The sequence below is a fragment of the Hemitrygon akajei genome, chromosome 2 (assembly GCF_048418815.1).
Source record: "Hemitrygon akajei chromosome 2, sHemAka1.3, whole genome shotgun sequence".
Taxonomy (NCBI): domain Eukaryota; kingdom Metazoa; phylum Chordata; class Chondrichthyes; order Myliobatiformes; family Dasyatidae; genus Hemitrygon; species Hemitrygon akajei.
In genome coordinates this window covers 39,212,085-39,238,097 of record NC_133125.1, presented here as the reverse complement: position 1 = coordinate 39,238,097, position 26,013 = coordinate 39,212,085, and the positions used below count along the sequence as shown (strand labels likewise).

The 26,013-nt window shown below is 40.6% G+C and overlaps 1 protein-coding gene across 4 annotated transcripts in view; it reads left to right on the top strand.

Moving 5' to 3' along the window:
* LOC140740947 (transducin-like enhancer protein 1) overlaps positions 1 to 25,751 on the top strand; it is a 111,579-nt gene extending 85,828 nt beyond the window's left edge. For all 4 annotated transcript variants that reach the window (XM_073070600.1, XM_073070591.1, XM_073070595.1 and 1 more), the window contains 7 exons: positions 1,413 to 1,489; positions 3,490 to 3,739; positions 6,672 to 6,919; positions 9,627 to 9,774; positions 15,638 to 15,788; positions 19,159 to 19,235; positions 25,131 to 25,751. In XM_073070600.1, coding sequence (XP_072926701.1) covers positions 1,413 to 1,489; positions 3,490 to 3,739; positions 6,672 to 6,919; positions 9,627 to 9,774; positions 15,638 to 15,788; positions 19,159 to 19,235; positions 25,131 to 25,238 — 1,059 coding nt within the window. In that variant the 3' untranslated portion in view covers positions 25,239 to 25,751. The remainder of the gene's footprint in view (positions 1 to 1,412; positions 1,490 to 3,489; positions 3,740 to 6,671; positions 6,920 to 9,626; positions 9,775 to 15,637; positions 15,789 to 19,158; positions 19,236 to 25,130) is intronic.
* The last annotated feature ends 262 nt before the right edge of the window (positions 25,752 to 26,013 follow it).

Below are 26,013 nucleotides of genomic sequence, written 5' to 3'. Positions count from 1 at the left end.
GTCAATCTATGGAGTAAGAATCTGAGATGAATCTTCTCCAGGTCTCCATACCATCCTAATTCCACCTGCACATCACCTTCATGTACTGCCCATTCCCCTGCAATTTACTTCTACTATAACACTATAATGGTGGATGGAAACTTGGGTTAGAGTGGACCCTGTTACTACCGTGCTTAGGTTAAAACTCATTTGCCTAGTTTTCCTTCCTTGGGTTTGATCTACAGAGCAATAGTAATATATTAGGGAATACTTTGAATAAAAGTCACCTTTTATGAACTTAAAGCTTAAGTTGATTTTAGCACGTGAATTGAAGAGAAATCCTGCTCCTTAGATTTCTTAAGAGTATTATTTCCTCAGATGCTAGACTCATTCCTCAAGTGATCTGCCTCTCAAGGCAGTGGAGAATTCATTTCTTCATATTGTTCTTGATACTCTCAGAAGTAGCTGTCATGTTTCCCATAAAACCATATTTAAGGCCAATTGAATCCTGGCTCCCTTCCACTAACTGTAAAACCAGCTCTAGAATATCATATCCCACTTCAGTTCACACCATCCCTGAGAGCTTCAAACTTAAATCTATGCTTTGGAGTATATGTTCAGCCTTAATCCTGTTGAATAGCAGAGCAGACATTAAAACATACCCCTGCTGTAATTGCAGTTAAATAATTAACTAGACCTGCATTCAGTTAGATCTACTGTTCTGCTCTTTCTTATCTACTTGCTCACTCCACCATCGACTGGTCTGAACCCACTCTCTGGAGGTGTATCAAATACCAGCTATCCCTGATCATCTCCTCCCTCAAATTTCACCCTTTAAAAGCAGCTATAAAAACCATCGTTCTGATCATACCTTTATCCCTTTCATCTTTTTGCTCAGCATCATCCATTCTCTTTGAAGCTTTTTCTATATGAAATGAATTATGCAAACATATGTTATTATCATGAAAGAAAGAAAAATCCTACCCTACTGTTATAAGACTTGAATAGACCTTTTCAATCATAAAGATGAACTCTTGATCTTTCAGTCTACCTCATCTTGTGCCATGTAGTACACTTACTCTGTAAAACTATGTTCTGCATTTTTTTCCCATTTCTTACTCCTTCAATGAACTTACATAGAAATTGATCTGTCTGCAGGGCATGCAAACAAGAGCTTTTCACTGTATCTTGGCATATGTGACAATAATAAATTAAATACAAAACAGCACCTGGCACAATCTCGAAGTGGCATCATGATCAATGGCCAATAAAAATACATTTAATGTAAAGTCTTTACTTTTTTTGTGGTATTTTTTTTTTAAGGAGCCATTACTTAGAAAGTCAATAACACTATGGATAAGTCCTGATGCAACCTGCAGTTTTATTCTCTTCGCCCACCACATTACACTTGTTTGCTTTTTATTTCGCCACAGGTTGGGTTTGACCCTCATCCCCACATGCGTGTATCTGCAATGCCTCCGAATTTGACAGGCATCCCCGGTGGAAAACCGTAAGTAACAGATTAAAATCATTCTTTCAGATAGAAATAATTTGATGTATATCGAGACCAGTACATTTTGGTCCAAATAAGCAGCTGCCCCAATTAACTAAAGCTTCATGGAAGTAGATAAAAAAGGTATAAAACTGACAAACTACTGTTTAATTGAGTAACAAATAATATATTTAAATGAAATACAGAACAAATACAACTACTACATTATTTTAAAACTTAATAGTTCCGAATAGTTATTGGTGGAAAATTTCTTCCAATGTACGCTGCTATGTTCTTTTGATTTACTATAAATGAACACAATCAGCACAGACACCTAAGTAACTTTTTTCAGATAGTGTCAAATCTTTTCATAGCAAATTGGCAAGGGTCTGAATATTTTCAAAGCCAATGTTAACAAAACAAAATTATCAAAATTCGCTGCCTTTTGAATTGGTGTCCATTAACACAAGCACATGAAAGTGACACTATTTTAAAAACTGTTTGCTCCAAGTACAATGTAGTATCCAACAGCCACACAACTAATACTAGTTAGAAATTATTTGGCAACAGCTTCCTGTATAAGTTAAGTGGCATACTGTCCTGTAAAGGGAATAAACAAAGGGAATCCTGGCTATCTTCTCAATTAGATTTTGTTCTTTAAGAGTTGGCCTAAATAAATAGCTGCCCTGATTAAATGATGGCCCAATTAACTGGAAACAACTGTATTTGTATTACTGTGCTAGTATATTTTTTTTAATTCTACTTACCGAATCTTTGTTGTTTTCCCTTTTTGGCAGCTGTAGGATCATCATAGTTCAGTTATCTGAATAGTTATAATACTTTTAATTTAGATATATAAAGGAACGTATGTGTTTTTAACTTTAGAATTGTTAATGTGGTGTTTACATTGGATCTAAATGGCTTACGGCCAATTGATAATTCAATTTATTTTAAATGCTACTTATATAATTGGATTCTCATGTCACTGTGTTATAAGTGCATTGGGTAATTAGAGATGACCTAATATCACCAAAGTCATCCCCTGTACAGTTCAAGGCATATGTCACCAATTAATGTCGAGGCAGAAATTTTTAAAAATTCTCAGGAACAGACAATAGAATTCTATTAGCTAGCACAATAGCACAATTCTATTTTACTGTAATAGTGTCCCTGGTTTAACTTCCACCACTGTCTGTAAGGAGTTTGTACATTCTCCCAGTGACCGTGTGGGTTTCCTCTAGAAACTCCAGATTCCTGCCACAGTCTAAAGATGTACCAGTTGGTAGGTTAATTGGTCATTGTAAATTGTCCTGTGATTAGGCTAGGAATAAATTGGATTGCTGGGCAGCACGGCTTGAAGGGCCAATTTCACGCTGTATGTTAATAAATAAATAAATAGAAATGTGATGGTGTTGATAGTCTCTTCCACTCTGGGTGTAATTATCTGGATTCAACATCTAGTATAAAATTATAGAGGTTGCTCTATAGTTGAAATGCATAGCCATAAAAAATAAGAGATTAGAATAATTTAAGTGGTTTAGTAGAAATGTAGCGTTGAGTTCTGAGGAATAATCATGTGAAAGAAATTGGCAAGATTTAGCATTCTGAATCCCCAGTAGTTTCTACTGACTTCTACATGTTGAGCTCACTGTTTAAAATAGAAAAGTAGCAACAGAGTTTTATGTAACATAAGTGTCTTGTGAGCTGTGAACATGTAGCATATGACGGGGAAAAATAAAGAAAAATAAATCTCGAGCCCTGCCAGGGGTGGTGGTTGAGGGAGGTACGTTAGGGGCATTTAAGAAAGCTTTAGTTAGGCACATAATGATAGAGAATTGGAGGACTGTGTAAGAGGGAAGGGTTCCATTGATCTTACAGTACGTTTAAGGGTTGGCACAACATTGTGGGCCAAAGGGCCTGTACTGTGCTGTAGTGTTTTATGTTCTACATAGTTTTCAGCAAACGTCAGTCCAAACACTTCAGTTTGTTTTCTTTCAAAATGTTTCTTGCCTGAATAGAGCTTATTCATTCCACGTTACTGCGGATGGACAAATGCAGCCTGTGCCTTTTCCTCCTGATGCCCTCATTGGACCAGGGATCCCGCGACATGCCCGGCAAATCAACACACTGAGCCATGGCGAAGTTGTGTGTGCTGTTACCATCAGCAACCCCACAAGACATGTGTACACCGGTGGGAAGGGTTGTGTGAAGGTCTGGGATATCAGCCAGCCTGGCAGTAAGAGCCCAGTGTCCCAGCTGGACTGCTTGGTAAGTGAATGTAAACTACTGTTGAAATTCCAGTTCCCTCTTAAGAGATTTAATCAGGAAACTGTGAAACAATTCTAGGTAGCTATTCATCAGTACAAAAATAAATAACAAGTTCTGTTTCCAAATGTACATATTTAACACCAACTTTGGATTGTTCCCATTTCCCACATCAACCATGGGTGAACCAGAGTCAGCTGGGAAATTAAAGCTGAACATTTGTGAAAAGTTTCGTTGTACATACTTATAAATTCACCAACCTGAAATAAATTACAAGTCTAATTTACAATTAATAAAAAATATATGTTTAAAGTCATTGAGTTTGAAAATTTGTAGGTGGTTCATGCTCTTTAAAGAACTCATGAAGATTCGGGATGAGGTGGCTCTGGACCAGGATTTTAATCTTGATTCCAAGGTTTTCTGCCGGTGCAGTCTTCCTGACAGCTTTACACTGAATAATCAGTGAAGTAGAAGGCAGCCCTAGTTCCACTCATGGCTGCAGAATGTTTTATTTCGATGTTCATCGTGAACTATTATTTCAGTGTTGCTGCATTGCTACAGAATATAAGACATTCAAATGTTTCTCTATTTCTAATTTTGAGATCTCGTATGGCTGCAAAGAATGGAATAGAAAATTAATTTCATGTTTATTTAAATTCAACACATCTTTGACTATAGGGTCTAAGTGTGTGTGTGTGTGTGAGAGAGCATGTTGGAAGGTCAGTGAAAGAACTGTTTACAAGTTTTAAAGCAAATAGTGTGTGTGGTTTTTTGTGTTAATATGGCAGATGACAATCAAAACACCTGAAATTTTATATATAACTTTAGGATTACGGAGGAGGATTCAGTTCAATATATTCTACAGTTGACAGATAAATTTTAAGGTCTTCTCTATTACAGAATTGCCTCGTGTTACTGATACAGATGTGATAGAATGAGACGAGCCTCAGACTGTATTGGCATTTCCAAAACACTATTTGTTTGGTTCTTTATTAACCATCATTGGCACCATTTGAACAGATGAGGAATTTATCACCCACCCCGCAAAACACACATATATTTACACACACATAGACATATGTGCATGCACATATACATAAACACTTCAACTCTTCCCTTGAGAGAAAGGAAACCAAGCAAAATTTTAAACCTGATTTATTGTTACCAGTTAAATACGGAGAGCTGGTTTGGTATTACATTTTTTATGGATCTATTAGAATCCAAGGAAAACTTGTGGGTAAATCATTGGATAAAGAAGACATGGTTTAAGGCACAGTAGAACTCTATATTTAACTGTAGCTGATCAGATAAAGTCCTTGTCTCATGGTCACCTTGTGGAGACGGTGAAAATCCATATTAATCTTACCTAAGCACTGAAGTACCACTTTTGCTCAAACCACAGGTATGGCTGCAATGCAAAATATACTGATGCATTTGGGACCAGTGTCTGAGTTTTTTTTTTGGTATATCCTGAATCAAACCCATCAAATGATGCACAGACATCCACTATAGAATCTGTTTGGAATATGTCCATGTTAGAAAATCCCTGTCTGTACCATTAATCTTGAGACAGTTGCAGATTTTAAATGTTGTTTTTAGCCAAATCAAAAGCAGAATCAGATTTTATATCACTGGCATATGTTGTGAAATTTGTTGTTTTGCAGCAGCAGTACATTGATATATGTACATAAGAATTTTGAACTACAATAAGAAATATACATATAAGTAAACTAAATTAAATAAGTAGTGCAAACATCACTCCTTTCTACCCTCATGGTCAGATACAACCTACCATGCGTGGAGGGAGAAGGGTCTAGTTTCTATTGAAGACCTATACATAGAGGAATGGTTTGCAACATTTAGTCTGCTGAAAGAGAAACTTGAGCTGCCTCATTCGCACTTTTTTCATTACTTACAAATTAAACATTACATTCAATCGAAGATTTGTAATTTTGAAATCCTTCCAGGGAAGCATATATTTTTCGATATTTTAAAGAACCCTCCTGACTCCAAGCATCTCGTTTCTCATTTTGTACGTTTGTTTGATGATTGCACTGTAGCATCTACTGTGAAGATTAGAGACGCCTGGAGAGAGGAGTTGGGCATTGAATTATCTGAAGCTGCCTGGGACAAGAGTTTGTCTACGATACAGGCTTGCTCTGTTAACAGCAAACACCAACTGATCCAGTTTAAAGTTGTTCACTGTCTCCACTACTGTAGACTTAGATTGCACAGCATTTACCCTTCTGTCTCGCCAATGTGTGATAGATGCCAAGGGATAGAAGCCACATTGTCACACACCTTTTGGTTTTGCTCATTACTGACTGGATATTGGTCCAAAATATTCGACTAGTACTCAAAAGCTTATAAAAGATCCTTCCCCTTGGAAGCTGGTCTCGCCATCTTTGGCTGCTTGCAATCTACAAGTTGTACTATTTGTTTCTCTACAGCCATACAACAGTCTCTGATGCTGGGGATGATTGTTGCCAAAAGACTTACCTTGAGGGAATGGAAATCACCCTCTCCCCCTTCCTTTCGGAGATGGATGGCTGATATGATCTCATACAGATGGAGAAACTTAGGTTCTTGAGAACCAATTCAATTAAAAACATTTTCGGCTATCTGGGATCCGTTTCTTGCCCACCTGGACGAGGCCGGGGATGGACGAACAATTCCCCCCCCAGCTGATTTCTCACGGACCTCATTTGAGATTTAATGTTTAGTATTTTTGAGCACTTTGTACAATAGGCATCCCTCTAATGTTCTTTTTATTTTGCTTATTTCATTTTTACATGTGTCTGAGCTGTTATGTTCTTGATGATTTCATTGTTTTTTTTGTGAAAATTTTGAAAATAAAGTATTTAAAAAAATATATATATATAGCATGAAAATAATAACAATTCTAGAAAACGGCATCTTGTATTTCCTCCACCAGAATCGAGACAATTACATCCGATCGTGCAAGTTGCTTCCGGATGGGTGCACCTTGATTGTTGGTGGTGAAGCAAGCACGTTATCCATTTGGGATTTGGCAGCCCCAACTCCACGTATAAAGGCAGAGTTGACATCCTCTGCTCCTGCCTGCTATGCTTTGGCTATCAGCCCTGACTCCAAGGTCTGTTTCTCTTGCTGTAGTGATGGAAATATCGCTGTTTGGGATCTGCACAACCAGACACTCGTCAGGTAAGAGTTTAACCATGAAATTGGATTTCTGTTGATGTGCACAGATTTAAAAAGTAATTTTTCAGGATCATTCATGTATTGTTTGTAGCTGTCACTATTTTAAAATAAAACTTTAAATGACTAGCTATCAACTTGGAGGGAGCATTGGCAGTTTTATTGTGTTGGTTATGTAACTCCTTCATCTCTGAAGGCAAACAATTTAGTGGTGAATGAGGGCTATTTTTGTCTCTCGTAGCTACTGAAGTCAGATTTTAGATCCTGCTTTTGTATTATGAGAATCAAAAGAATCTGGTCTTGACTAGAAACAACGGTAATGAAGATGACACACAAAGGACCATATGAACGTATTTTTATGGGATTGAACCTCACATAAACAAAAATCTTTCACATTTTAATGCAATAGTGCCCATTTTGTATTTAAATCCTGAAATCAGTCAACTTAATTTACCTTCATGCACTTGATGTATTTCTGCCATCAACTATGCATGTAGTGCCATCATCAGTTTGGCTAAAGTTGCTTTACTAATAGAAAATGGAACAATAACGTGCAGCCCATGACATGTATTTGTAGCTCCTTGTAAAATAAGGAGCAAACTTGCAGCAGGCTGGCAAGGGGAGTTGGTTTAATTGGTCCCCGTTGAATCATTAATGTGTGGTTGCCCATATCAGCAGGCCTGAGATTTTAATGGTCTGCATGTTTCCCACATTGTTGCTGGGAGTCAGTCCTTACCGCAGCTTACATCTCAGCAGCACATGCTGCGATGCCTGAGGAGTTACGGGCACGCGACTTAATGTATCTTGGGTTCGCTCACTGAATGGCACTTGATCTGAGCCTCCAATCATGATGACGGGAGTGTAGCCACGCAGATGGAAGTTACATGGTCCCCTCTCTACCTGCATTTAGGTAGTCCCTTCATTGTAATACTGGCCACTGTGCTGTAAGTTCTGTTAGAGTGAGACTTGCTTCCCACGAGATGTGGCAACCAGGACCTTTACAAGTCATTCCCTTTGGGAACAGTACAGATCTTGTTTAAATGATAAATAGGGATGTAAAACACACTACCGTAGATTCCGGATTTTAAGCCGCTACTTTTTTCCCACATTTTGAACAGCTTTGAACACTGCGGCCTTTAAAACGAAGCGGCTAATACATGATTTTTTTCATGCCGCCTCGTAAACATTTTGCCTCGTAACAGTAGACCAATAAAATTGATGAGTAGTTCACAGAGGTCCAATGAAATTGTACGATAAATCAAGCGCACTTTCACAATTAAATTATTGTAAATCAGTCATTTGTACTCACCCTCATCAACATGGAAAACACTCGAAGAAAAGCATTGTGCTGCCTTTATGGCAGTTATTTAGTTTATAATATTTTCGCTTAGTAATTCATTTTCTAGTTAAAGTTAGAAGAGTTTTAACTATATTTGTTTTCTGTACTACATCGCGGGATGCTATGACATCACACCCGGTTTCGCCGCGTCTTGTGGGATACCAGTTTGCGATAAACGGGAAGGAGGGGGGGAGCGCATTACGCGAGCGGCTTTGGATCTGAGCGAACGCTGCTTTTAAATGCCGTTTGCGATAAAACGGGACGGCGGGGGTCGAGCGGCGGAGCGAAAACGCTGCTTTTAAGTTAAAGGCGATCAATAACTTTTCCTGGTAGGCTGCAGTATATATATTTTTTACCAGTCGTTAGGAGATATTGGAATGTTGTTCAGTAAAGAAGTATATGCAACGTATATTTAAAAGTAGCCGCGTTACGGGCACGGTTCGAAAAAAAGCATTTGCAATATGTTTTTGTTACCATATGGATTTAATTAAAAGTTAAAAAATCCTCACGTGTAATATCTTTCTGTGTAAATATCTCATATTACAACGTGGGACACCTACGGCCGAAAATCCGGTGCGGCCTAAAATCCGGTGCGGCCTTTACAAGTAAAAAATTGATTTTATTTCTAAAATTAGAGCCAGCGGCTTTTAATCAGGTGCGCTCTGTAGTCCGGAATCTACGGTAACTATTTTAAGGTACATTTTTCTAGGGTAACACCCACAAAATGTTGGAGGAATTCCATAGGTCAGATAGCACCTATGGAGAGGAATAAGAATCAAAACTTTGGGTCGAGCCCCTTCATCAGAACCGTGGATTCCCAGCATCTGCGGAATCTCCTGTGTTTACATTTTTCCAGTGTTGTCTTTATTGATGCAGGAGCTCCCCATTAGTAACAACGCTATACCTCTTTAGCACACTAAATAGGCAAACATCAATTTCTAGTCCATCATATTTGAGCTGCGTTCTCGGGGGCCATGTTCAGATTATGGACCTTAGAATTCACTTTAGACTTCTGAACTCATTCTTGAAAAACGTTGAGGATGCAAAGCAGGAGTTCAGCAATAATCTGTCTGCTTTATGTGTTGCTCAGCAATAATCTGTATGTCAATAACTTTGATAAGGGTGTTGAAAGGCAACAATATGCTTGCTAAAGCTGAGCTTTGACTGATGTAATTTTACAGTTATTTTGCATGGACTTGTTGCACTTGGGTAATGTTTGCACATGAAGCTCATGTCCAACCATAGATAGTTTAGCCAAATTCATAATCAGATATAGAAGGAGCATTTTGATGTGGAGTCCAAAACTAACAATATAAGTGTATTTATTTGACACTGATGCAGGAAACGTTTATTCTCTTCTATTTATTTAATCAGGCAATTCCAAGGTCACACAGATGGAGCCAGCTGTATTGACATTTCAAATGACGGCACCAAACTTTGGACGGGAGGTTTAGACAACACTGTAAGGTCCTGGGACCTCAGAGAAGGAAGGCAATTGCAGCAACATGACTTCACGTCTCAGGTATTTAGAGATCTTAAGCTAACCTTAACTTATTTGCATGTCTTGAGATAAATTATATACAGTGTATGTTTAATATATATATATACACACACACACACACACACGTAAGTGAAAAGTAATCACTTGCAAGAAAGCAGTTGCAATTTTTCAGCAATTACAAAGCACAGATCACTACCTGAAAGAACCATTTCTTACATAAAGCGTGCACAGCGTAAGATAATGTTTCCAATGTTAATATTAGTTTCAAACTCATAATAAACATAAGGGCAAAAAAAACCTGCAATCAGTAAAACAGTGCATGGGTGTAAACAGGCAGCTAATGCTTTCCATTCTGCCATCAGTCTTTCTGTGAAAAATATGAAAATAGATGGATTTATGATGATTGTATTTCTTGGACTTTCTTTTCAGGGCTTTATGATTTTTCAAATGCATTGGAAATAATTTGTGAATTGATAAAAAATTGTGAATTTATGACCAATATATTGAAGCCTTTGAACCTAGGCTGGCGATCCAGAAGAGCCGAGTGATCCATTTGTCACATGGTAGGGGTGAAAGTCTGTGAAACCAATAAAGATAGTATCGATATGGCTCAGTCATGACAGGACTAGTTTATGACACCATCCTTCTGGAGTGCAGTAGATATAATGGAACTGGACAATCAGGAGATGGAAATGTGATTGCTGATTGATATTTGTTGCACATTTCATTTAACGAGACTTTGTTAACCGAGACCATGACATCATTCTGTGGCAAGTCAGTCAGTTGAAGGCCAGGATGTGTATCTAAAATATTGCACCATTTCCATTAAAGTGGAGCAAAACAGCTGACAAATGTGCAGAAGGGATCCTCTGAATTCTAACAGTTGTATCATTGCAAATGTGGAAACGATATATTGATCCATTTTCCTGTCATGGTTATGGGCTATGTGGATGTGCACTAGTGATCATGGGAATATGCTGGATTGAGTGATGTGGATTGCGGAATTCAGGTCCAATCATAATCATAGCTTTGGGGAGTGAGGAGATCTTGGAAGTTACTCAGAGTGCAGGGTACATTGGTCCCACCTGAGCACACTACTCAGCAGATGGATTTGGGAAGCACCGAGGAATTTTTACATCACTGGCAGCCCTGGGTTATGGACTGCAGCTCAAAAGATATAGGAAATGGTATTTTGGTGATCACCGTGAAACAGCGCAATCCAGAATAAGATGCAGAGAATATAGGCAGTCCTTTCCGTTGTGACAGTGCTGCTCACAGTGACATGCCACGCCGCCGCAGATAACTCCATCTGGTGAGGTGAGACTGCTACCATAACAAGACTGTGGTTTAGCTGATGCATACAAGCATTGGACACTCAGTATTGGGGAGCTCAGCGGCAGAGCCATGAATGTGAATCTGATAACTCCAGACTTGGGTTTGCAAATGTAAGTAGATAAACGGTCAACCACAGAGCACAAAGGCATTCTTGAGGGTCATTGATTAACACTGACACATAACAATGTCAACAAATGGATCAGAAATTGCATCCTGGTGACTGTAAAATAGCAAGAAAGAAAGGCTTACCAGAGAGTCAGAAAAGCCCACTGTGTGGAAGAGAGATATACCTATAAGGTAATAAATTGGGTACAGAAGTAGACCAAGGTTGGATGTCCAAGAGGAAATAACCCAACACTGGGGCCAACCTTTTGTGTATCACTCAACTGGCAGTGTAAGTTTGACACTGGTTCAATGGCTTCCATGCTCACTTAGACCACCAGACAGAGAGTTACCATCACACACCCCTATGTCTCCCGATGATATTTTGGACGTAAGGGCTGCCTTCAAGGTAGCGAATCCAAGGAAAGCATCTGGTGCAGATGGAGCAACTGGCCGACTACTGAAGACCTGTGCTGACCAACTGGCTGGTGTGTTCACGGATATCTTCAACCTCTCAGTCTAGCAGTGTGTGGTACCCACCTGCTTCAAGCAGGCTTCAATCGTACCGGTGCACAAGAAGAGCATGGTAACCTGTCTCTATGACTGTTACCCAGTGGCACTTTCATCCACAGTGATGAAGTGTTTTGAGAGGCTGGTGTTGAAGCATTTGAGCTCCTGTCTGAGCGGTGACTTGGATCCGCTTCAATTCCCCTACCAAAGCAACAGGTCTATGGCAGATGCCTTCTCATTGGCTCTTAATACGACACTGGAACATCTGAACAAAGTTTCATACATCAAAATGCTCTCTATTGATTACAGTTCAGCATTTAATACCATCATCCCCTCAAAACTGATCAGTAAACTTGAAGACCTTGGCCTCAATACCCACTTGTGCAATTGGATCCTGGGTTTCCTCACCTGTAGATTCCTATCAGCTTGGATTGGCAAAGACATCTCTTCCACAATCTTCGTCAGCACAGGAGCACCACAGGGATGTGCATTTAGCCCCCTGCTCTACTCGCTTTACACCTGTGACTGTGTAGCTAAGTAGAGCTCCAACACCATATACAAGTTTGCTGATGACAGCACTGTTGTGGGCCTTATCAAAGATGGTGATGAATCAGCATACATGCGGGAGATTGTAATGTCAGCAACCTCTCACTCAATGTCAATAAGACCAAGAAACTGATTGCAGACTTCAGGAAAGGGAAACCAAAGAGGTCCATGAGCCAGTAATCATCGGAGGATCGGAGGTGGAGAGGGCCAGTAACCTTAAATTTCTGGGTGTTATTATCTCAGAGGACCTGCCCTGGACCTATCATATAAATATAATTGCAAAGAAACCACGACAGTGCATCTACTTCCTCAGGAGTCTGTAGAGATTCGGCATGTCATCAAAACCCTTGGCAAACTTCTTTAGATGTATGGTTGAAAGTGGGCTGGCTGGCTGCATTATGGCCTGGTATGGGAACACCAATGTCGTTGAGCAGAAAATCCTACGAAAGGTAGTAGATCACGGCCCAGTACATCCCAACCATTGAGTACACCTACATGAAACATTGACATAGAAAAGCAGAATCCATCACCAAATATCCTCATCACCCAGGCCATGCTCTTTTCTACCTGCTGCCATCAGGTAGAAGGTACAAATGCCTCAGGACTCACACCACTGGGTTCAAGAATAGTTACTACCCCTCAGCCATCAGACTCTTGAACAAACAGGGATGACTATACTTATTCTACTTCTGGTGTTCCCACAACCAATGGTCTCACTTTAAGGACTCTTTGTCTTGTTTTTTTCATGCTCGTTATTTATAGCTATTTATTTATGTCTGCATTTGCACAGTTTGTTGTCCATTGATCCTGTTTATAGTTACTGTTCTATAGATTTGCTAAGTATGTCTGCAAGAAAAGGAATCTCAGGGTTGTATGTGTGACATATATGTACTCCAATAATAAATTTTACCTTGAACTTTGAAATTTTCAGAATAATGGAACTATTCATTAAGCTAAGTTTAAATAGTGTGCAAACTAGTACATTGAAGTTTTAGGAAAATCGTCATCGCTATGGAAGCCCACAGGCAAGGTGAGAAGAAACAGGTTCATCTCAGGAAGCTGCAGTGAAGTGAGAATGATTGGGTCTAGCGAAGTTGAATGGACAGTAGCTTCACGGAAGAAGTTCACGGAAGAATTAAACGTCAATGGGACTTGCTTTGTAAAGCTGAATGGGCTGAGTCCAATGCCTTGAAGGTGCTCTAAAAGTTCTTATGGTAGTCATGGACTTAATAATGTCAGGCCTATACAGCATAGCCAGAGCACAGAGCAAAAACTGAAATGATTATGACAGAGTTGAAAGTCTTGGAGGCAGTCCAGAGAGAGAAAGTCAGAAAAGATGAAGTTGCGATTTCCATTTTGACAGCAGAAGAGAGGAAAGATCCAAGGTCTACATAGGGTCATTGTGGAAGACAGAATACAGGGTGGTGTGATGGCAGAGAGCTTTAAAAAGCAGGAGTTGTTGCAGGCACGAGAAATTGCAGGTTGCTAGGCTCCGCAGCAACAAAAAATGAGGGAGAAATGCATGGACCAGCAAGGGATAGATGATATTTCATTCCATAATGGTGATCCAAGGTGCATGTACATTAAAGGTCATCAATCAGTTAGGTTGAGGCAACTATTGAAGAAAGGGGAATTTCTGGCATCTTCCCCCTTCCTTTCCAGTCCTAAATGGTCTAAACATCCATAGACTGTTTATTCATTTCCATGATGCTGCCTGACCTGCTGAGTTCCTCCAGCGTTTTGTGTGTGTTGCTATTGAAGAAAAGGATGCAAGGCCAGATGAGCAGGAGGCCCACTTGCAGAAATGATCCACTGAAATCTCTGTTGTTTGGAGTGGATGCTTCAGAGATGTCAAGTGCAGCTTGTAATTAAAATTTAGTAAATGAAAAGAACAAGAGATTGAGCAACTTCAAAATAGCTTGGATTTACAACTGTATTTTGAAGTAAATATTTAACGTATTGTGTGCGTTTATAAATTTTCAGAGTTCCCATAAGACCATAAGATAGAGAAACAGAATTAGGCCATTTGGCCCATCAGATCTCTTTGCATTTGTTAATGGCTGATTTATTATTCCTCTCAACTCCATTCTCCTTGCCTTTTCCTGTAACTATTAATTGTTTTTCTAATCAGGAAGCTGCGAACCTCCACTTTAAACATACCCAATTACTTGGCATAAAGAGCCATCTGTGGCAATGAATTCCACAGATTTGTCCCCCCACCGGCTGAATAAATTCCTCCAAATCTCTGTTCTAAAGGGACATCCTTCTATTCTGAGGCTGTGCCCTCTGGTCCTAAGCTTTCCCGCTACTGAGAACATCTACTCTAAATAGGCCTTTAAATATGCAGTATGTTTCAGTGAGATTCCCCCTCATTCTATTCTAAACTCCAGCAAGTACAGGCCCAGAGCCATCAAACACTCTTCATACGTTAATCTTTTTCATTCCCAGAATCATTCTTGTGAACTTCCTCTGAACCCTGTCCAAATGCAGTATATCCTATCTTAGATATGGGACCCAAGCTGGCTCACAATACTCCAAATGTGGTCTGACCAATTGCTTCTAAACTCTCAGCATTACACTCTTGCTTTTATGTTCTAGTCTTCTGGAAATGAATGTTCACCCATTTGTCTTTCTTACCATCTACAAGTTCACTTTTAGGAAATCCTGACGCAAGACACCCAAGTCCCTTTGTAACTCTGAATTTTGAATTCACTGCCCGTTTATAAAATACTCTATGCCTTTATTCCTTCTGCCAAAATGCATAGCCATACTCTTCCCTGCACTATATTCCATTTGCCACTTCTTTGCCTATTCTCCTAATATGTCCAAGTCCTTCTGCAAACTCACTGCTTCCTCAGCTACCTTGCCTCTCCATCTTGCTTTGTACCATCTTCAAACTTGGGCACAAAACCATCAATTCCATCATCCGGATCATTAACATATACTGTGAAAAGTAGCGGACCCAACACTGACTCCTGTGGAATACCACTAGTCCACTGGCAGCCAACCAGAAAAGGTCCTCTTTATCTCACTCTTTGCCTTCTGCCAGTCAGTCCATGACAGTATCTTTCCTGTAATGCCATGACTCTTATTTTGTTTACTAACAATAATAAAATACTTCTTATTGCAGAACAAACATTACAGTCCACATTACAGCTGGCAAATTATTACACTGGCCCATCTGGAGATGGCAGTGTTTCTACTAAATCTAATTTATGCAGATTATAATTTCATTTTGCATGTGGGAGGTTGAACCGAAACTATTGAAAATTGTTGTAAATACAACTTGGTATTATAACCTCTAATGTATATGTATCTCTATTTTTATGATATTGTTTCATAGTATTCCAAAGTATAAATCCCAATTTTATTTCCATTTCTTTTCCTGAAGATATTTTCTCTTGGTTACTGTCCTACTGGTGAATGGTTAGCTGTGGGAATGGAAAGCAGCAATGTAGAAGTGCTTCATGTAACGAAACCAGATAAATATCAATTGCACCTCCATGAAAGCTGTGTGCTCTCCCTTAAATTTGCTTACTGTGGTAAGTTATCAGCAGCAATTAACTTATTCCGTTTATGGTTTGATGTCTCTAATATTGCCGGTTTTTATTCATCTGTCGGTAAGCCTCAATTCCATGATGCAGGGCAATGCTTTTCCTACGTCAAATTGAATCTGTCAGAAAGCTAGCTGCTAAGCATGGTCAGTGGCTTACTGCACACAAGCTACATATCTGAAAATTTGTTCTCAGTTCGCTATATATGACGCACGTATGCAGATTCCTGCAAGTTGAAACAATGACTTTGTCTGGTGTGCAATGCTGAGACATAACCACCTTAACCATGTTCCACCACACCCTTCCTCTCCTTCCTGTCAGACCCAAAACCAGATCTCTCATGTCCCATCAATGATTCCTAGGTCCGTGGTGGTGGAGGAGGCAGAGAAAAGACCTTCATAGACATAAGCTGTTGAAGGCATGTTTTACCAAAATGCATATCTTGGGCTTTTTGTGTAAAGGACTTAAATTCTTTGAGCAAATTATTTCTTCCAATTGAAAGTTTCTCTCACAGTATTGTATGGGGCTGGCACATTTTCTCTGTGACCTTAAAGATTTCTGATTTAATCCTCGACTTGTCCCTTTAATTGAACCCCAATCACATTGACTTTGGAAATGATCTCTGTTTTTTTGGGATCAGGAAAGAAGTCTGACTTTTTTAATTGTTTTTATTTAAAAATAGCAATTTCAAATATGTAGCTTAATGGGTTAGTGAGAGAAGCTAGTACTGGGCTGTGACCGCACCCCCAACACGACCAAACATTATCTTATTATGGAAAAAATTAAATTTTAGGAAAGGAAAGAAGTTTGTTGGGGAAAGAATGGGAAGGGTTGGATTTCAAAATGAAAACCTTGGTAATACTAGAGCTGACTAAATGATGATTTTAAGCTGTAAGCTCTGCCAAGAGTTTGGATCAGCAAGAAATGTACTTGGGAAAAGACCACACGTGCTTACTGGTTTGATATGCATAACCAAGCCCCAAAAACATGACAGCTTTTCTTGTTATGTAATGAGATACTTATACATTGTTCAAATCATGTGAAAGAAATATTGTAATTTATAGTTCCTAATTAAGTGAATGGATGTAAAGTTCAGTGAGTAATACATATACAAATTAGTACAAGTTGATAATTGTTTTAAGATACCTTTATATTACTGTTGTCCTGCAGCTGACAGATCTTTGTATTACATTAACATTAGGAAATGTACATCCTATGTCAGGTAAGACTTGTGCTTATGTTGACTCCCTGTAGGTTCACGGTGTTCCAGTGAATAGTGTGATCAGGACAGGAACAACCACCCACCCCCACCACATCATCCCCTACCAATATTCCAACCGTACTGATTAGTAGCAAGTGTACCTCACTCGACACATCTCTTCTATTTCCAGTAAAACTGCAGCAAACCAGCATCCGACTGCTTGGAAATGCTGTGGGTCTGGCAGTGGGCTCACTCAAAGGTTTTGCGTATGAGCATGGGTACAGAGTGCAAGCTGCATAGGCAGTCCAAACTCCAGCTGTGCACCTGAAACCAGGCTCAGAATTGGAGATATGGGTAGATTTGTGGCTGGACCCAGCATCTGGAGTGCACATTTCCTACATTTTTTGTTAAATACGCCGAGGGTAGTCCGGAAAATCCACTACTCTGAAGCCACTCAAATCTCTTGGATATCAGATCATCAGAGCTATGCTGATCTGATTGGACTGATGATTCCACCTCTCTCCAACAGGCCTGATGTTAGAGAGTAAAACCCCAGAGATTTTAAGGAGAATTCTCAACTTGAAAATTAAATGGATATGGGAAAGTTCAGTTATTTACTTCTTAAAAAGTTATTTTTATTTTAATAATTTTATATTTTTTTGTTTTACTAATGTTTATATTTAATTATTTAAAGCAATCTTAATAGTTAAATATCTCAGACTGCCAAACCTTTAAAAATGTGTTTCAAAGCCTTGATGGATTTGACAAAAGGTATGGCTCACCAACACTAACACCCCTCCTTCCTTCCCACCACCACCCCTATCCCTTCACTCTTCCTGTCTCATCAACGCATTCTAAGGACAGGGCCACGTTTTTCCACCCATGGGTGAATTCTCACAATGCATTACTGAGCTTGACTAGGTGTCCCCTGGGTGATTGGAATGGAATTAGACCTACTTCACCCCTGCCTACTCCACGTTTTGCACAGGGTAAAACACGAGTTTTGAGCTGTGAATCTAGGTGGGGTTGGACGGAATCTATCTCAGTTTGCCCTATGAATGAAGACAACTCTATTTTCTTAAGTTTAGAGTACTATTGTGTATGTACAGTGGATTCCACTTAATTAGGCCATTCCACTTATTTGGGACAACTCTTAAAGAACAAAAACAAATTGAGAAAATTACCAGAATTTCTTTCTTTTATTTGGGACGTTATGCCACTTAATTGGGACAGGAGACTGCTGCCAAGCAGTTTCTAAACAGCATCAGTCGTGAGCATTTGTGTTGCCGTTAGACATTACATCATGCTTGGAGCGAGCAGTTTTAAAATAGCATCAGTGCATGTGTTTCTGTCTAAAAGGCAGCAATTTTTTGTCACTGATAATTGGTGAGAAATAAGCAGAAAGACAACTCAGAACTGTTTTGCTCACTGCGGTTTCAAGCATTGAAGCTTGGAGGTGCCAGGGACGGTGGGGAGTGATAATGAAATAAGATCACTACAATAAATTAGGAACTATGAAGCATTTGAACGTAATGACAGTCATCTTGAATGTTACAATGAAAACGAAGGTTTGGAGGATGTAATCATCAATAGCATTATATGAAGGCAGTTTATTATCTGCACAAGGTGCTAATTTTGTTCATTTATAGTCAATCTAAAGAACTCGGTAGCATACATCGGATGAATTTCGCCATCAATAACAATTAGTGTTATTGTACTGCAGTATAATTGGTAGTGTTCTAATTTGTTCCTGTTTCATTTTAATACACAGTTTGTTACTCTATTAAACAATAATTTGTCTTTTTTATGCGTTTTTTAACTATTTCCATGAAATTTAGCTTAATCCGGCCAAAATGTACTGGTCCCAGTGTGTCCCAATTAACTGGAATCCATTGTATTTTACTTTCAGGAAGAACTTTTAGAAATTCTGATCATGAACATTTAATGATTGATTGGGCAAGCAATTCAATATGAACTCATTGTCAAGTTGAAAGCATTTGTATAAAATATGGAATGCAACTATTTTAAACTCATAGATTTGATTGAAGAGGAAGCGTTGGAAGAAGGATAAGACCATGGGTGATTGATTAATGTTTAACATTTGAATTAGGCTAGATATTGCATTGTAAATTTAATGATTTTATTATATTTCTACAGGTAAATGGTTTGTAAGCACTGGAAAAGATAATCTTCTTAATGCATGGAGAACACCTTATGGAGCAAGCATATTCCAGGTATTCTGAGAAAAAATTTATGTTCAAAATTTCTGAACAATGATGTTAAAGTAAAAATACAGTAGAATCAGAAAAATGTGGATTTATGATAAGTTTGTACCATTATCAGTGTGATCACTGTTGTATGAACTTAAAGGCTGATCAGGTTCAGGGCTGTTCTTTATGATGGGCAACGGGCACAGATCAAAATACAAGGATATCCTTTGAGAACAGAGATGAGGAGGGATTTCTTTACCCAAAATCTGTGGAATTCATTGCCACAGACAGCTGTGGAGGCCAAGTCATTGTATTTATAGTACTTAAACTGGAGGTTGATAGGTTCTTGATTAGTAAGGGTTATGAGGAGAAGGCTGGAGATGCCGTGATGGAATGGCAGAGCAGACTCGATGGGCTGAATGGTCTATTTCTGCTCCTCTGTCTTGTGGTCTTATTCTATTGCAACATTGACAATATTTTCTCTGAAAAAAAAAGCCTTTCAGAAGAACTTAAGAGATTGAAGTGGATGAATGTCGGAGGGGATTGTGCTGATCATTAGAAATATATTTATTTAGTGTTCTGAAGAATGGTTTCAACCTGAAGCATCGGCTGTTAATTCATTTCCATAGATGCTGCCTAACTTGCTGAGTTCATCCAGAATTTTGTGTATCTTGCTTTGGATTTCAGCATCTGCAGAATTTCTTGTGCTTATGTAGTAGGTTGTTCTGGTCAGGAATCTGAGTGGGTGGTGGAAGCTAAGTCTTTTTTGACTATCCAAGGAAATCTACTTATAAAAAAAATTGTGTGGTCATGGGAAAGAAGGGAACAGATAGATAGCTCTTGAAGAAAATGTATATTTTGAATGGCTTAAATATTGTGTTCTGATTCTTAGGAATAGAAAATAGAACCAATTGGCTTTTGAACTTTCAATGGCACTGTTTCAAGATTTATTAAAATTAGATGTAGAGAGCATGTAGGGACTAGTGCCTTAGTGCTGATCAAAGAGACAGCAATACCTTCTGAGTATTTACTGATATTGTCATGCATGTTCAGCTGGTTGCTCTGGAATTAAGAAAGGTGAAATGAGAGAATAAATAGGGAAAGCATAGATTTAGCAAAATCTACAGATCATGCAATGAGTAAGGTCCTGTAAACTTTGAACAACACATTATAGAAGCTGAAACCCAAATGAATCATAAAAACAGTCATGAAGGGTGACTGTGAGTTCATCTTGTCAGTCCCACCTAAAAGAGGACTTACCTGCAACTTCCCACCTTCCAGCAGCAGATCTGTAGACTTGTAGGTTGTCCTTCTCTTTCTCTTACACTCTTTCAGACAGCAAACTCCCATAATACACTTTGGGCCAAGACAGTTTAATTCACTGCGTCTCCCTCTCATCCTTCTTTCAAATACTTTATGCCTCTTAGATTGTTTACCCTTCTGATAAGAGAAATAACCCTTTGCCATTTACTCCAATCATGGCAACTTAATGTTGTACAACCTGACTAATTCAAGAGCCTCCATTCCAAAGAAAAGAACCCAACATTATCCAATTATCCAGAAGGAGACATAAGCCACTGCTGCAGATGCTGAAATCGGGAGGAAAAATATACACAAACTGCTAGAGGAACTCAGCAGGTCGAGCAGCATCTGAGGAGGGAAATGAATTATTGACATTTTAGTTCGAGACCCTGCATCGTGAAGCAGTGTCAACCCCAATTATCAATAATTCGTTCTTCTCCATAGCTGCTGGAAAACTTGAGCAGCCCATGCAAAATGCTGGAGAAACTCAGCAGATCAGGCAGCATCTATGGAGAAGAATAAAAAAATGTTTCACCAAAGGCACAAGGGCCTGCTAAGTTCCTCCAGCAGGATGTGTGTGTTCCTCCAGCAGGATGTGAGTGTTCCTCCAGCAGGATGTGAGTGTTCCTCCAGCAGGATGTGAGGGTTCCTCCAGCAGGATGTGTGTGTTCCTCCAGCAGGATGTGAGTGTTCCTCCAGCAGGATGTGAGGGTTCCTCCAGCAGGATGTGTGTGTTCCTCCAGCAGGATGTGAGTGTTCCTCCAGCAGGTTGTGAGTGTTCCTCCAGCAGGATGTGAGTGTTCCTCCAGCAGGATGTGAGTGTTCCTCCAGCAGGTTGTGAGTGTTCCTCCAGCAGGATGTGAGTGTTCCTCCAGCAGGATGTGAGTGTTCCTCCAGCAGGATGTGAGTGTTCCTCCAGCAGGTTGTGTGTTCCTCCAGCAGGATGTGAGTGTTCCTCCAGCAGGGTGTGAGTGTTCCTCCAGCAGGTTGTGAGTGTTCCTCCAGCAGGTTGTGAGTGTTCCTCCAGCAGGATGTGAGTGTTCCTCCAGCAGGATGTGAGTGTTCCTCCAGCAGGTTGTGAGTGTTCCTCCAGCAGGATGTGAGTGTTCCTCCAGCAGGTTGTGAGTGTTCCTCCAGCAGGATGTGAGTGTTCCTCCAGCAGGTTGTGAGTGTTCCTCCAGCAGTTTGTGAGTGTTCCTCCAGCAGGTTGTGAGGGTTCCTCCAGCAGGATGTCAGTATTCCTCCAGCAGGATGTGAGTGTTCCTCCAGCAGGTTGTGAGTGTTCCTCCAGCAGGTTGTGAGTGTTCCTCCAGCAGGATGTGAGTGTTCCTCCAGCAGGTTGTGAGTGTTCCTCCATCAGGTTGTGAGTGTTCCTCCAGCAGGATGTGAGTGTTCCTCCAGCAGGTTGTGAGTGTTCCTCCAGCAGGATGTGTGTGTTCCTCCAGCAGTTTGTGAGTGTTCCTCCAGCAGGATGTGAGTGTTCCTCCAGCAGGGTGTGAGTGTTCCTCCAGCAGGATGTGAGTGTTCCTCCAGCAGGTTGTGAGTGTTACTCCAGCAGGATGTGAGTGTTCCTCCAGCAGGTTGTGAGTGTTCCTCCAGCAGGATGTGAGTGTTCCTCCAGCAGGATGTGAGTGTTCCTCCAGCAAGGTGTGAGTGTTCCTCCAGCAGGGTGTGAGTGTTCCTCCAGCAGTGTGTGAGTGTTCCTCCAGCAGGATGTGAGTGTTCCTCCCGCAGGATGTGAGTGTTCCTCCAGCAGGGAGTGAGTGTTCCTTCAGCAGGATGTGAGTGTTCCTCCAGCAGGTTGTGAGTGTTCCTCCATCAGGTTGTGAGTGTTCCTCCAGCAGGAAGTGAGGGTTCCTCCAGCAGGATGTGTGTGTTCCTCCAGCAGGATGTGAGTGTTCATCCAGCAGGATGTGAGTGTTCATCCAGCAGGATGTGAGTGTTCATCCAGCAGGTTGTGAGTGATCCTCCAGCAGGTTGTGAGTGTTCCTCCAGCAGGATGTGAGTGTTCCTCCAGCAGGATGTGAGATTTCCTCCAGCAGGATGTGAGTGTTCCTCCAGCAGGTTGTCAGTGTTCCTCCAGCAGTTTGTGAGTGTTCCTCCAGCAGGTTGTGAGGGTTCCTCCAGCAGGATGTCAGTATTCCTCCAGCAGGATGTGAGTGTTCCTCCAGCAGGTTGTGAGTGTTCCTCCAGCAGGATGTGAGTGTTCCTCCAGCAGGATGTGAGTGTTCCTCCAGCAGGTTGTGAGTGTTCCTCCAGCAGGATGTGAGTGTTCCTCCAGCAGGATGTGAGTGTTCCTCCAGCAGGATGTGAGTGTACCTCCAGCAGGATGTGAGTGTTCCTCCAGCAGGATGTGAGTGTTCCTCCAGCAGGATGTGAGTGTTCATCCAGCAGGATGTGAGTGTTCCTCCAGCAGGTTGTGAGTGTTCCTCCAGCAGGTTGTGAGTGTTCCTCCAGCAGGATGCGAGTGTTCCTCCAGCAGGATGCGAGTGTTCCTCCAGCAGGTTGTCAGTGTTCCTCCAGCAGGATGTGAGTGTTCCTCCAGCAGGATGTGAGTGTACCTCCAGCAGGATGTGTGTGTTCCTCCAGCAGGATGTGAGTGTTCCTCCAGCAGGTTGTGAGTGTTCATCCAGCAGGATGTGAGTGTTCCTCCAGCAGGTTGTGAGTGTTCCTCCAGCAGGATGTGAGTGTTCCTCCAGCAGTTTGTGAGTGTTCCTCCAGCAGGATGTGAGTGTTCCTCCAGCAGGTTGTGAGTGTTCCTCCAGCAGGTTGTGAGTGTTCCTCCAGCAGGATGTGTGTGTTCCTCCAGCAGGATGTGAGTGTTCCTCCAGCAGGATGTGAGTGTTCATCCAGCATGATGTGAGTGTTCCTCCAGCAGGATGTGAGTGTTCCTCCAGCAGGATGTGAGTGTTCCTCCAGCAGGATGTGAGTGTTCCTCCAGCAGGTTGTGAGTGTTCATCCAGCAGGATGTGAGTGTTCCTCCAGCAGGATGTGAGTGTTCCTCCAGCAGGATGTGAGTGTTCCTCCAGCAGGTTGTGAGTGTTCCTCCAGCAGTTTGTGAGTGTTCCTCCAGCAGGTTGAGAGTGTTCCTCCAGCAGGTGGTGAGTGTCCCTCCAGCAGGTTGTGAGTGTTCCTCCAGCAGGTTGTGAGTGTTCCTCCAGCAGGTGGTGAGTGTCCCTCCAGCAGGATGTGAGTGTTCCTCCAGCAGGTTGTGAGTGTTCCTCCAGCAGGTGGTGAGTGTCCCTCCAGCAGGATGTGAGTGTTCCTCCAGCAGGTTGTGAGTGTTCCTCCAGCAGGTTGTGAGTGTTCCTCCAGCAGGATGTGAGTGTTCCTCCAGCAGGATGTGAGTGTTCCTCCAGCAGGTTGTGTTTTTTTCCCTGGCCTGTCCAATGTTTACACATGACTATAGTTTTCCAATCTGGTGACTGGTTGAACTTCTGTAGCGTAATCCTGCCTTCCCTGTAATGTGATGACATGAACTGAACTTGGTACTAAGGCAGTGGTCCAACTATCATTCTATACAATTCTATATTATCTCTGTGCTCTTATTTTCCCCCTTAACTGGAACATTCCTGTTTAAAAATTCTGTTGGACTATTCGGCTACCTTTAAGACATAATCCAGAATCACTTGGTTCTTTCACATCTTTTAACATCCTCCCGTATTTTTTGTATTCCCATTTCTCCTGATTTCTCCACTGAAGCATTATCTTACATTCCTCTACCTGACCAGAGTACAGCTTTCCTCCTTACTATCAACAACGCAGCCAATCTTCATATGATTTGCACACTTTTTTTTATTAATACACCCTACATTTCAGTGTGAATTATTAACATGTACTGCAGATGACAAAGGACTGACACAAAACCCAGTGGAAGCAGCTGCAATAACTAATTGTCAACCACCACATTTTACCTCCTGTATCTTGTGAGACTTGTCAGTAGCCGTGCTTAAATTCAAATAGACTCTCAGGTGCACTGCTCTCATTGGCTCTTTGGTACTTCCTCAAAGAATATAATTAAGTTGGTCAGACAGGTCCCCTGTTAGCAAATCTGTGCTAACTGTCCTTGATTAAGCTGCCTTTCCCTACACTCCTTAAGACCTCCAACAGTTTGGCCCCATTGAAATTAAACTAAGTTTTTTTTAAACAGATTTACTTCTTACTCCTCTTTACCTCTGGCACCACCACTGTAGCCAGGGAGTCATGAAAAATGATAGTCGCAGCCTTAGCAATTTCCTCCGTTGTTTCTTTTTACTCCCTAGGACATATTTCATGAAGGCCAGAGAATTATCTACATACATAACTTCTTAATGCCTCCTCTTTTCCAATGTTTATCTCTTCCAATATTTCACGCTCATTCATCTTAACCTCAACATTGGCATTGGCCTACACTTCTGTGGGGGCAGTTGTAATGAAGCTTACCCATATCTGCACTCTTACATACACGATTCCGTTTTGGTCCCTGATAGGCTTTTGCTGTCCTCTTATCTCTTTTTCAATTATAAAATAACCTTGGTAAGTATTAAAGAGAATCCAAACTTCTTCATGTCCTCTTCTTGGCTTCCTATCATTGTGAAATCAGCCTCATTGTCTTTTTCTCTCTCTTTCTTTCTACAGTCTAAGGAATCCTCATCAGTGCTGAGCTGCGATATTTCAGTGGACGATAAATATATAGTCACCGGCTCTGGAGATAAGAAAGCATCAGTCTATGAAGTTATTTACTAAAATCTTATTTCTGAGACAGTGTGTTCAGAACTGGTTTTCTTAATATATTAAAAAAAAGCAAGATGGTATCTTCCTGATCCTTCTGGCCATCAGGTCTTTAAGGTGAATCTTAACATTGGTACTTGAGGACTGATGATCACTACACCAATGATCGACGGATTAAAATGAAACATTATTGAACTGAGCGCAAATTAACTGTTTTGGTAGTACCAAGAAAATTCCAGGACTCTGCTTTGTGAAACCCTGGATTATTAGAAGAGCATTTGAATCCTCTCTGACCTCACATTGTATTTTTGTTATTGCCTGAATTGCTGCATTTGTGGAGTTGCCTAACCAGATGTTCACTTGTTCTTTGAAAAACATTCTGTCCTTTTGTAGTGCAATGGTGTTCCAGGTAAACCTGGTTTCTGCTTTTGCATCTTGTGAAATGTATTTTGTATCTTGTTGGAGCTCAAACATTTGTACAAATTGTAAATATTTCGTTTAATACAGTAAAGACAGTATTGAAACAAATTGGGACTTTAACCACTTTCTTTCAACCAGCGGTGTTATGATTAGTATTACCTTTGTGTTAAATTATTGAGTGCCCTTGTTCAATTAAGTATTTGAGTTGGAGAGATAAGAAATGAAGTTAGTCTCTAAATAAGCAGAGGAAAAAATAAGTCCATTTGATGACATTACATTTGCAAGACTTACTGTAATTTCTATGTCCCTAAATGTGAGCAACTATTGCAGTAATTTTTGTCTTAGGACTTTTGACCACCCATTAGAGTTC